Source organism: Mesoplodon densirostris, chromosome 6 (assembly GCF_025265405.1).
Source record: "Mesoplodon densirostris isolate mMesDen1 chromosome 6, mMesDen1 primary haplotype, whole genome shotgun sequence".
Classification (NCBI taxonomy): Eukaryota; Metazoa; Chordata; class Mammalia; order Artiodactyla; family Ziphiidae; genus Mesoplodon; species Mesoplodon densirostris.
In genome coordinates this window covers 6,179,311-6,191,432 of record NC_082666.1, presented here as the reverse complement: position 1 = coordinate 6,191,432, position 12,122 = coordinate 6,179,311, and the positions used below count along the sequence as shown (strand labels likewise).

Sequence of the window (12,122 nt, the reverse complement as noted above, 5' to 3'; positions counted from 1 at the left end):
TCCTGGACCCTCCTCCGCAGTCACAGCTGTGGGTAAGGAGGCCGCCGCCAATGCCGTGGGGTCAGTCTAGGAACAGCCCGTTTTACAGATGAAGAAACTGAGGCTCCGAGGGGCGGAGACACTTGCCTGGGTCTCACAGCTCTGTGTGTGTGTGGAGTCTGGGTCCAGCTTGCTGGCCTCCATGGCCTGGGCTACGGGGGCTCAGCTCTGCTGGCTCTGGCTTTGGGAAACCCCACAAAGCTGAAGGCGGTGGAGGATGGGGGGACGCAGTGAGGAGAGAGATGGGGGAGGGGAGAGGGAAGAGAAGGAGAGGGAAGAGGCCTCATCCTCATGGATGTGTTTGAGCCCCTCCTCCAGGATTGTCTGAAGGCAGGTCTCCAGGGAGCTGGGAGGGGAATGCCGGGGGGAAGGGAGGTGTTTGAGAAGATAATGGGAGAACAGTTTGCCAAGGCCGCTGTGGCAGTCCCTGATTGCAGTTGGGGGTTATGCTTTATTATTTATCCATCTATTTACTTCCCACTTTCCACACTGCAGAGAGCAGCATCTGCCACACTTAACCCTGGCGGGGAGGGAGGTGGGCATGGAGGGCTATGCGAGGCTTGCTTCAAGCTGGGTCCCAGAGGACGAGGCTCTGTGGGAACTGCGAGCAGTGAATTCCAGAAAGTCCTAGCAGGCTGGTGCCTTTGGGGAACCAAGGCCCTGGCGGCGCTGGGGATTCTGGGGACCACAGAGAACGGGATGCTGAGCTGGAGTTGGACCCGTGCCTCATGGCCAGTGTGCATTCACGCACTCACTCATCACTCATTCATTCATTAATTCACTCCCTCATGCCTTCATTCACTCATTCATTCATTCATCTGGTCACTCATTCACTCCCTCATTCATTCATTCAGTCACTCATTTGCTCCTCATTCATTCAGTCAGTCACTCCTTCATTCATTTATTCACTCCCTCATTCACTCCCTCCCTCATTTGCTCACTCCCTCATTCATTCACTAATTCATTCACCCGCTCACTCATTCCTTCATTCCTTTGTTGGTTCATTCATTCCGTAAATCTTTGCTGAGCACCTATTATGTGCCAGGCCCATGGCCAGCACTGGGGGCAGCAGGGACTGGGGGAGCCGAGCTGCTGGAGTCCCCTGGGGGACACAGGCTGGCGCAGTGGGGGTTAGAGGTGGGGTGGGAAGCTTACAGGGAGGAAGCCCAGCGTTGAGTCGGGCGTGTTTTGTAAGTGGCATTCAGCCTTCAGTGTTTTTATGAAATGACAGATTTCTTTTTTTTTTCCCCTTTCCCTTTTAAAGAGGCTTAAGAATGCAGTTGTCAAATCTGGGATTTTCTTCTCTCGTCTCCACCCCGTCGTGGAGAGCTGGTTCCCAAGCACAGTCAACCATGCGGAAAACCTGTGCTCTGGTGGCTGGAAACTGCGTGTGTGGAGCTCAGGAGCCGCGCCACGTCCCAGGCTCGGCTCCACAACTTCTCCTCCCATCCCCAAAGAGAGCTGAGACCCCTGCTCTTGAGCACGGCTGTGGGAGGGGTGGTCTCCATATAAATCCCTCAGAACGCTTTTTGTGCCTCACCCCCCTCCCCGGCCTAACCTGCGCCAGCGACAGTGCCAGGGCTACTGCTGCTTCCACCCCTGGTCTGGAATCAGGCAGAAGGCACTGAGGAAAGCAGGCCACGGGGGCTTCGGGCCTCGCTGGTGACCGGCCGCACACAGGCGGTGGCAGGGGTCCAGTTGTGACCCCCCATTTGCCAGCTGTGCAGCTCCAGTAGGTATTTACTGAGCACCTGCAGTGGGCCCTGCAGATTCGGGGTGAGCTAGAAGACGGGGTCCCTGCCTTGACGGACCCTGTGGTGCACTCACTGGCCCAGGCATCATACAGGCTACAGGCACAGCTGTGAGGCCCAGGCCAGGGACAGGGTGCAGTGAGTGTGTCAACCGGTGTGTGTACGGGGGTCTTGGGTGGCCAGAGCGGGCTTCTCTAGGGGAGATGCACGGAAGCCAAGAAAAAAAGGGGGAAGGAGGAGGGGAAGGAGTGGAACGGGCAAAAGAAATGCCGTGTGAAGGCCCTGAACCAGGAGACTTAACAGCCCCCAGCCTCAGTTTCCCCATCTGTACAATGGGCATAATAACCGTCCCCTCCTGGGCTTGTTGGCACGATTTGGTGAAATGGTGCCTGGAAATCACATAGCTCCGTGCCCGGCTCTCAGTGGGTCCCTGTTATTCAGAATCGCAGATCACTGGAAGGCAGACGCTGGGGAAGACCCTTCCCCCCTCTTTGTGGGGGTCCCCAGAGACCATCTAGCCCCGTGGTTCTCCACTGGAGTGGTTCTGCTCCGGGGGCGTATTTGGCACTGTCTGGGTTGTCATAACCTGGGGCGGGGGTGCTTCTGGCATCTAGCAGGTGGAGGCCAGGGATGCCGCTAAACCACCGGACAGACCCCCATCACCAAGAATCACCTGACCCCAAGTGTCAATGGCGTGGGTGGAAAAACCCTGATCTAGTCTAAGTCACTTATTTTACCAGCAGGGAAACTGGGGGGCATTGCAGGGAAGGGGTTTGCTCGGGCCCCTCTCACAGTGAGACAGGATGGGCCAGGACTGCAGCACAGGGCACGCCCCAGAGCAGGTTTCCAGGCAGCAGCGTGTCTGAAGGAGAGACGGGGTGGGGGCGGGGAGAGGGAGAGGCCCAGGCCTGTTGGAACCTGAGCCTGGGTCAGAGGTGGGGCTGCAGTCTTGTACATCTCTCAGTCATCCTGGGATAGAATTCTTGGGCAGGAACTCTGTTATTTTTAAATTTTTTATTTATTTTAACATTAAGGCAGCTACTATATTTTGAACAAGAAAGTGGCATAAGCTAGCGAGTGTCCCCCTAACATGCCAGCTCGTCCCCCACGCACCCCACCGCCCCCCAGCTTCCCCTGCGTTTAGGGAGAAAAGCATCTTTTCTCTGCCCAGTCCTGTCATCCACTGTCACCCCTCTGCACAAGGCAGGCATGGCCTCGCCTGGTATCTGCTTGAAGTCCAAAAATTGTCCAGATGGAGCAGCTAAATGGCTGCATCTGGGGAGATGAAATTCATTCGGTCAGAGCTGAAGGCACCAGCTGACACAGGGCCACTGACCACTGATCCTGAATCAGAGAAAATGAACGGATTTGCCCAGATTTCCACAGGTGCTTCCATGTACAAACAAGTTCTATAGCTACTTCCATTAAAATGTATTCTGATCAAACAACCTTGCAGAGGAAAGCTCACCTAGCCTCAAGTCTACAACACAAAAGCAAGGAGAAAATGACAGACTTTCTGCTGCCATCACATCTGGAACCTTCACAAGGGGGGCCGGGGTGCACGAGGCCCCAGGGCACCGCTAGGCTGTCTGCGCCAGCAATTCCAGGTTCTGCCTCCGGGCCTCGAAGTTGTCAGCCGGCCGGTTGTATGCCGTCCACACCGGGTCTCCCACAAGCAGCCGCATGGCCTTCTCGTATTTCTTCTCGTCCAGTGTGAAACGGTGGTAAATCCCGGCAGGGAGCATGATCATGTCTCCTTTTTCCACGATGATCCGGATCCACCTGTCCTCTTTACCTCTCACGTCAAAGTACCCACTGCCGTCCAAGATGAAGCGAATCTTGTCATCCAGGTGTAAATGCTCCTTGTAAATCATCTTAATCTTCGTAATTTGGTAGTTTGTCTCTGCCTATGGTTATTATGTCCATCCAGGAGTAGTTTCTCTCTTTTCGGATCTTTTCTAATTCTGGATCATTCTCATATTTGTTAGCATCCAATTTCCAGTAAAGGACCCCGAGCCTGTGCAGCTGCTCCAGGCCGACCGGGCGTACGGGCTCCGCGTGGTGGAGCCACGGCGGGTTGTCAGCCGAGTCGTCCATGTACCAGGCCTGCACCGTGGCCAGGCCGGGGTCACTGCCACCTGGCCCCAGACCTGCTATGCAACCTGCTCAGGCTGGTCTCAAGAGCTCTGTTATTAAGCCGCAGCTCCCTTGGGTGCCTGCCGTGGGGTGGGGGTGGGGGTGTGTTCCTGGGTGAGTGTCCTGGCTCGGCCCACCACAGGGGCTGGGCTGCACCTCGCAATCGGACCATGGCAGGAAATCCTGGCCTCTGAGCTGTGAGGACTTGAAGAGCAAATTTGGGGCTTGGGGCAAGTGGGGCGTCTGGGACAGACCTCCTCCTCTCTGCTCCAGCGAGACAGGGTGCCCCCCCATCTTCTGATGATGAACGATGGTGTTATGCAATGTTTGGGGAGCAGGCTCTTGGCTTTCCATGGGGCTGGGGCCAGTGCAGCCTGGCAAAGAGGGAGCCTGGGAGGCAGGAGTCCCGGGTGTGAGCCCTGTTTCTGCTGCTAACTTGCTGTGTGACCTTGGGCCAGTCTCTCTCCCTCTCTGGGCCCCCAGTTCCCCATCAATCCACAGAGGGGTGGGCGTATATCTGTGGTGCTCTAACCATCTGCACGGAGTTCTCAGGTTCTGACCACGGTGCCCGGGGCTTAGGAAGAAGACGCCTGACACCTGGCCTCTCCGTCTCTGTGTGTTCATTCGTTCATTCGTTCATTCGTTCATTCAGCTCATTCACTGAGCTCACTGGGCATTTGCTGAGCCCCCGTTATGTGCCAGGCGTCGGGGCACTGGGAGTTCACTGTTGGGTGGAGGACACAGCCTGGGGGCGAACATGACACAGCACGGTTCATGCTGCGCTGGGGTCGTTCAAGGGATGGGGGCGCGGAAGAGCAGTGCGGCCCCTGGGGGCCTGGGCGGGCTTCCTGGGGGGAGCCGGGACCTGGTGGACGAGTGCATTAGCCAGGTAAAGAGGAGGAGGATGTGTTTTGCAGGCACAGGGACCTGCAGGCCCAAAGGCCTGGCGGCTGGCTGGCATGGCAAGCTCTGGAAAGTGCAGGAAGGTGTGGAATATGGGCGGCGTGGGGCGGTGAGGGTGTGTGGCCAGAGGAGGCTGGGCCGTCAGGCTGGAGCAAACCTTCATCGGTTGGGCCCCCGAGGGGGTGGGCCTGCTGCTAATGGCACCAAGGGGGCTGGGGCCCCACAGTGACAGTGACAGTCTCTGCAGAGGAAACCAGATAGTCCCCCGGAGGCTCCCCACCGAGGCCAGCCTGCCTGTACCCACCTGCCCCTAGTAAAGCTGCAGGGCCCCCCGCAGGTGCTCACAGCGCTGACGCGGCATCTGCACTGCCTGCCCTCCTAAGAGCCAGGCACCCGCAGGGGCCGGGCCACGAGATGCCTCTGGGCGCCTTTTGTTCTCCCTTTATTGTTTTTAATAATCTTTTCAAATTACTCAAGTGACACACAGCCATTGTGGGGAATTGGGAGGCTCTGGGGGACACGAGGGGAAACGATGGCCCCCCTCTGGCCTCCAGAGCCGGCTGTGCCCCCATTTGGTCCTCACGGCCTGGCGCCGGGCCTGTTCCCTCCTCCTGCCCCGGGACCCGTCCTGGCCCAGATGTGAAGGTTTGAGTCTGGAACACCCAGCTGGGAAGGAGGCTTCAAGGGGAGGGACCCGGAGGGGCTGAGTCCCTTTCTGGTACCTGCTGTGGGAGGGGCCCTGCCCTCTGTGCCTCAGTGCCTTCATCTGTGAAATGGGGATCACTGAACCCACTGAGCAGGGCTGAGTGGCAACTGCAGGAAGAACCACCCACCAAGTCTTAGTCCAGTGCCCGGCATGGGGCTGTTGTCAAAGGTGCAGGCGGTGGTGAGATGGGGCAGCGATCCTGATTACTGGGCCGGGACCGCCTCCCTGGGCCTCTGGCCCCTCAAGGTGCCCCAGGGGGTGGGTGGGGAGGCACGCAGAGGCCCAGCCATTTTTTACAGCCTCATGCTTGCTGGGGGCACTGCGGGAGGGTGGGTGCCCACAGCAGCCCGACGCCACGCCCCACTCCATCTCCCAGCCTCGCCCTCACCCCTAAGGAACCGCTGACGTGTTAGCAAGAGTCTTGTCTTGCTTTCTTTCGGACATCTGACCTTGATCACTTAGGCCCCAGAATTCCCAAGTCTCCCTCCTTCCGGTGCCCTGCGTGTCCCTTCACCCAGCCTGGGCCCCTTAGCTTGTTCTCTGATGGGTGGAGGGACAGTGGCTTCTCCACTCGCTCTCTGTGTGTACGGCCCTCAGTCACGGCGCCACCAGCAACTTTCCTGGGACGAGACGGGAGAGTGGCCCTGGGTAGACCAGAGAACAGTGGGGCAGGGGGGAGGGGACGTCGTCAGTGAGCGCGTGTCTCTGAGCATCTGGCCCCATCAGTGGTTACTTCGAACCCCACCTCAGCTCCGGTCTGGGCTGCAAGGACTTGCAGATCTCCCCGTCTCAAAGCCTCAGTTTCCTCATCTTTAAAATGGGCTTGGGACTTCCCTGGTGGTCCAGTGGTTAGGACTCCACACTTTCACTACTGGGGCCCAGGTTCAATCCCTGGTCGGGGAACTAAGATCCCACAAGCCACGCGGCCAAAAAAAAAGGGGGGTGGTGCTTCATCCTAGTACATTGCTCATAGGGGTGTTATGGGCATTCCAGGAGAATCAGGTTTGCAAAGTTCCCAGCAGAGAGTGGTCCAGCAGAGGTAGCAACTGGTAGCTGTTAATAGCTGACCCCTCTCTCTAGCCCCACTTTGTTCTTGGAATCCTCCTCAGAGGAACGTATGTCCCAGTTGGAGTTGCCAAGCTACACGCAGGAGCCAACTTATGAACTGATTTAAAAGAACACACTGAGGTCATAATACTAAAGGTCATGCCGTTGCTTAGTTTTTACGTCCAACCCTGTGCCAAGTATGCTACATCATCATCTCACGCAGTCCCCACAAGATGGACGTGATAGCTGTCCCTGTTTACAGATGAGGAGGGTCAGGCTAAGAGGTGAAGGCACCTGCCTGAGGACGCAGCCAGCCAACGGCAGGACTGGGATTTGGGCTGCAAAGCCATGTTGCCATCAGCTGGCCGGGTATTTGGAGGGTCCCTGGGCACTGGGAATGCAGGGTGGACAGGTCCAGCTGGGACCCACCAGGATGCCCTCCGAGCTTGCTGGGTGGCTCCCGCGTCGTTTACACAGTTCTCTGGGAACAGAGGCAGGGGAGCGGGTGTGTGCACACTGGGGGGCGCAGGCATGTGGGAGGAGCCAGCTGCCGGCCCCATATGGTGGCTCTGCCCACCAGCGCCGCCAGCACCACCAGCCTGCCTGGCTCCGGGAGGGGCTCAGTGGAGAGGGTCGGGGAGGGGGGAGTACCTTGTGGGAGAGCGGGACTTCGGGGAGGTCGCTCCTGCAAGTGTTGTTTTAGTCGCCTGTGTGGAGCAGGGGGCCGAGTGGCCAAGTGACTCTTATCCCTCTGGGACAGATGAGGCTAAGAGAGGTGTGGCCACCTGTCCCAGGTCACACAGCTAGCGAGAGACGGAGGTGGGATGAGCCCATGCCTGTGGAGTCCAGGTCTGTGCTCACGACCCCGTGTGGCGCTGTCTCCCTGGACAGGGACTCACAGGCTTCCAGGGCGCTGGGCAGGAGCTCCCAGCAGGTGGGCGATGCCGGAGCCTCCTTTACCCTCTCTCACCTGCTCTCTACCTCCAGGTACAAAGGCTTCATCAAGGACTGCCCCAGCGGGCAGCTGGACGCAGCGGGCTTCCAGAAGATCTACAAGCAGTTCTTCCCGTTTGGAGACCCCACCAAGTTCGCCACATTTGTTTTCAACGTCTTTGATGAAAACAAGGTGAGCTGGGAATTGACAGGGCCTGTGCCAGCCCGGAGTCCCCTCCCTCCTGCGGCAGCCTGCGCGGCTCCACACCCACGCTGTCCTGCTGATGTTCCATTCCAGAGAAGGAACACACAGACGTGTGCACTCACACATACACATACACACATACACACAAACCCACGCACATGTGCGCACACCCACACGTGCTTATACACAGATGCACACAAATGCATGCATGCACACACAAACATACATGCACTCATTGTACACAAATGTATGCATGTATATACATTACAGGAGCTCACACATGCACAAGGAACCCACAGAGATCCGTGTATGCACATACATACCATGCACACAGACATACATGTATACACACATGCACACATGTGTATACCTTGACCCTTTTCTTACAAGCACAAAATGCAAATGCCTCCAGGGATAATAACAGGATTTATAATCATAACTGACATTTACTGAACATTTACTACGTACTACGCTCTTTATGTGGATTTTTTAAAAAATTTATTTATTTATTTATTTATTTTATTCTTGGCTGCATCGGGTCTTCGTTGCTGCACATGGGCTTTCTCTAGTTGCGGCGAGCGGGGGCTACTCTTCGTTGCGGTGCATGGGCTTCTCACTGCAGTGGCTTCTCTTATTGCGCAGCACGGGCTTTAGGTGCACGGGCTCAGTAGTTGCAGCACGTGGGCTCGGTAGCTGTGGCTCGTGGGCTCTAGAGTGAAGGCTCAGTAGTTGCGGTGCACGGGCTTAGTTGCTCTATGGATTATTTTTAGTGAGACCTTACAACCAACTACCTGTAGGGATGCCTTTTAATTGCCCCCATTTTGCAGATGAGGAAACTGAGAATCATATAATATGGGAACTTTTGTGCCTGGCTTCTTTCACTGAGCATCGTGTTTTCAAGGCTTATCCGTGTTGCAGCGTGTCCCTTCCTGGTGACAGCCACCCTGACAGTTGGCATATCCACCATTGGGGCATCTGCAGTCCTCCAGACTCTGTGCCACGCTGGCATATTTCCTGGCTCACTTGTATTCAAGGTGGACGTACTGTAACTTGTTTCCATGCTCCATGCTGTAGGGCACTCGGATTTTTTCTGCTGTGTCACGCCCTGACTTTCTTCGCAGGTGGTCTCAGCTGACGATCACACTGCCTGGCCCTGGGAAGAGCTCTGGTCTCTCCAGACCTCAGTTTCCTTATTTGCAAAATAAATAGGATTGAACAGTCCAGAGCCCCACCTTTTTCTAAAGCCTCTGAGCCTGTGGTTCAAGGCCGAGGAGAAAGGGGTTTCTGGGTGACTCCTGCCCAGAGGGTCATGTGTGCTGGTGGTCCCTCTTCCTCCCACCAGATGTGGAGTGTCAGGCTCTCCCTTTGGCCTCACCCTTTTCCCTGTCCCTCCTGCCTGGCTTTTCCCTCTTTTTTTTTTTTTTGGCCACACCATGCAGCACGTGAGATCTTTGTTCCTCAACCAGGGATCAAACCCGTGCCCCCTGCATTGGGAGCGCGGAGTCCTAACCACTGGACCGCCAGGGAAGTCCTCTTTTCCCATTTCTAATCCTACCCCCTCCCCCTCCCCTTCCTTCTCCTGACCCTCATCCCATCACTCCCGCACTCTCCACTTGGGTGTCTGGTACCTGCTGCCGCCCATCACCACCTGCCCAAGGTGCAGCCTGACCAGGTGACTCAGCGCTAACTGAGGCCCACCCCCACTCCCCTCTTTCCTGCAGGACGGGCGGATTGAGTTCTCTGAGTTCATCCAGGCGCTGTCGGTGACCTCGAGGGGAACCCTGGATGAGAAGCTGCGGTGTAAGTCCTGCCCCCTGGGCTCTATGGGGCGGCCACTGGGCAGTCCCAGGCGGGAGGGAGGCCAACTACCTGGGCCAGGTCATCTGTCTGGGGCTGAGAGTGGCACAGATGTCCTGCCCTTCCAGGTCAGAGGCAGTTTCTTGGAGGAGGCCAGGCGGGAGGAACGTGTCTTCCTTAGATGTGTGGACAGATGGGGCGGGAGCAAAGGGGCATCCAAGCAGGTGCAGACATGGGACCTCAGGCAGGACAACGTGGAGTTAAAAGACCCGGTTCCAGGGCTGGATCCACCACTTAGGAGGCTGTTTTGATAACTGATCTCATTCATTCACTTATTTACTGGTTCACCCAACAGATGTTGACCAAACACGGCCACGTGTCAGTGCTGAGCAGAGGCCAGGACCCACAGGTGCATCAGATAGATGGGCACCTGCCCTCGCGGCTGTCAGTCTAGCTCAGGGACCTTATCCAAAAGATCCCAGAAAACTGCAGCCGAGGCAGGAAGAGGGAAGTGGGAACCGACAGGAGAGGAACTGACCCCGTTATGAGTCAGAAGCTGAGCTGGGAAGGATGATGGTGCCAGGGAGGAAGGAAGGAAGAGGGTTCCAGGCAGGGGAGCAGCATGTGCGAGGCCCTGAGGAGGGATGAGAGAAGAATTCAGAGGGGAGAGTGTGCAGGCTCGTGCTGCTGCGAGAGGGAATCTGGAGAGAAGATGAAAACAGCTGGGCCAGAACTCACTTCCCACTGAGACACTTTCACTGCTTTGCATCGGCACCGAGAACACGCGGCAGTTTCTTTTTCTTTCTCTTTTTAGAAATAAAAGAGGATTTTATTTATGCAGAAGCTCCTCACCTCCTCCCCAGGCATATTATTTTATTTTCTAAGTTGATCCCAGCAGGATACAGTGTAATTGTGGAAAGGAAGTGGGCTGAAAGGAGGCAGAGGCCCGGGCATGGGGAAGGAGAGGGGGGCCTTTAGGGCTCCTCCTGGGGTCCCCTCCCTCCCTCAGCTCCAGCTCGAGCCTCAGCTCTAGCAGATCCAGTGCCCCCTCCTGTTTTTTTTTTTTTTGCGGTACGCGGGCCCCTCACCGCCGTGGCCTCTCCCGTTGCGGAGCACAGGCTCCGGGCGCGCAGGCTCAGCGGCCATGGCTCACGGGCCCGGCCGCTCCGCGGCATGTGGGATCCTCCCGGACCGGGGCACGAACCCACGTCCCCTGCATCAGCAGGCGGACTCTCAACCACTGCACCACCAGGGAAGCCCCCCCCTCCTTTTTATATTTAGGTTTTTTTTTAATAACCCTAGTTTAAAAGGCGCATGTGTTCCTGTCGTGCGTGCGCGTGCGCGTGTCCCGTCTGTTTTGATGTAAATATTCATTGGTTGGATGAGTAATGGGGCTGTGGTGCAGTGGCGGGGGGGAGCAGCACCCCCTTCCCCGGGCCGGGGGTCACTCTGCCCTGGCTGGTTGACCGCAGGGGCCTTCAAGCTGTACGACTTGGATAACGACGGCTACATCACCAGGAACGAGATGCTGGATATAGTGGACGCCATTTACCAGATGGTGGTGAGAGGCCCGGGTCCTGTGGGGTAGGGGGAGGCAGTAGGGGCATCGAATTCAGTGACTGGGCCTGTCCCAGAGGAAGCACCCCCGTGGGACTGCTCTCCTGACCGGGGCAAGCGTTGGCCAGGTAAGGGTCACTGCCTGGGGCCGCTCAGCACATCTGCAGCTGGGGTGGCAGATGGGGGCTAGGGTGGGTGCGAGGTTCTGGAGCAGAATTACAGATGGCGGGGGACGTTGCGGGGAGTGGGAGGCAGAGGGGGTCCTCATCTGGAACCCGCCCAGGTCTGGGGAGCATATTTTTGGGAAAAGGGCCCAAAGCCCAGAGTGCCAGGAGCCAGCCCCCACCATGTCTGTCCCTGGCAGGGGAACACCGTGGAACTCCCCGAGGAGGAGAACACCCCCGAGAAGCGGGTGGACCGAATCTTTGCCATGATGGACAAGGTGAGACCCCTCCCCGTAGGCGCCACTGACCGCCTAGGGGCCTGGCTCGAGGCAGGCAGCACACTTGGTGTGACGTCCACTGGTCCAGTTGGCAGCCGTCCCCTTCAGACATCCAGGGTTTTAAGTAAATTTGTCCAACACTTTCTCTTTGATCAACTAAGATTCTTTATTTATTTTTTTTAATTAATTAATTCATTAATTAATCTATTTTTGGCTGCGTTGGGTCTTTGTTGCTGCGCGCGGGCTTTTCTCTAGTTGTGGCGAGAGTGGGGGCTGCTCTTCGTTGCGGTGTGCGGGCTTCTCATTGCGGTGGCTTCTCTTGTTGCAGAGCATGGGCTCTAGGCGCGTGGGCTTCAGTAGTTGTGGCACGCGGGCTCAATAGTTGTGGCTTGCGGGATCTAGAGTGCAGGCTCAGTCGTGGCGCAGGGCTTAGTTCCTCCGTGGCATGTGGGATCTTCCCGGACCAGGGCTCGAGCCCATGTCCCCTGCATTGGCAGGCGGATTCTTTTTTTTGCGGTACGCGGGTCTCTCACTGTTGTGGCCTCTGCCGTTGCGGAGCATAGGCTCCAGACGCGCAGGCTCAGCAGCCATGGCTCACGGGCCCAG

At 57.1% G+C, this 12,122-nt stretch overlaps 1 protein-coding gene and 1 pseudogene across 2 annotated transcripts in view; one reads left to right on the top strand and one right to left on the bottom strand.

Moving 5' to 3' along the window:
• NCS1 (neuronal calcium sensor 1) overlaps window positions 1-12,122 on the top strand; it is a 61,682-nt gene that overhangs the window by 29,800 nt on the left and 19,760 nt on the right. For both annotated transcript variants that reach the window (XM_060100942.1, XM_060100943.1), the window contains exons 3-6: window positions 7,570-7,708; window positions 9,442-9,520; window positions 10,990-11,078; window positions 11,439-11,516. In XM_060100942.1, coding sequence (XP_059956925.1) covers window positions 7,570-7,708; window positions 9,442-9,520; window positions 10,990-11,078; window positions 11,439-11,516 — 385 coding nt within the window. The remainder of the gene's footprint in view (window positions 1-7,569; window positions 7,709-9,441; window positions 9,521-10,989; window positions 11,079-11,438; window positions 11,517-12,122) is intronic.
• On the bottom strand, window positions 3,371-4,992 carry LOC132492309 (acireductone dioxygenase-like; annotated as a pseudogene).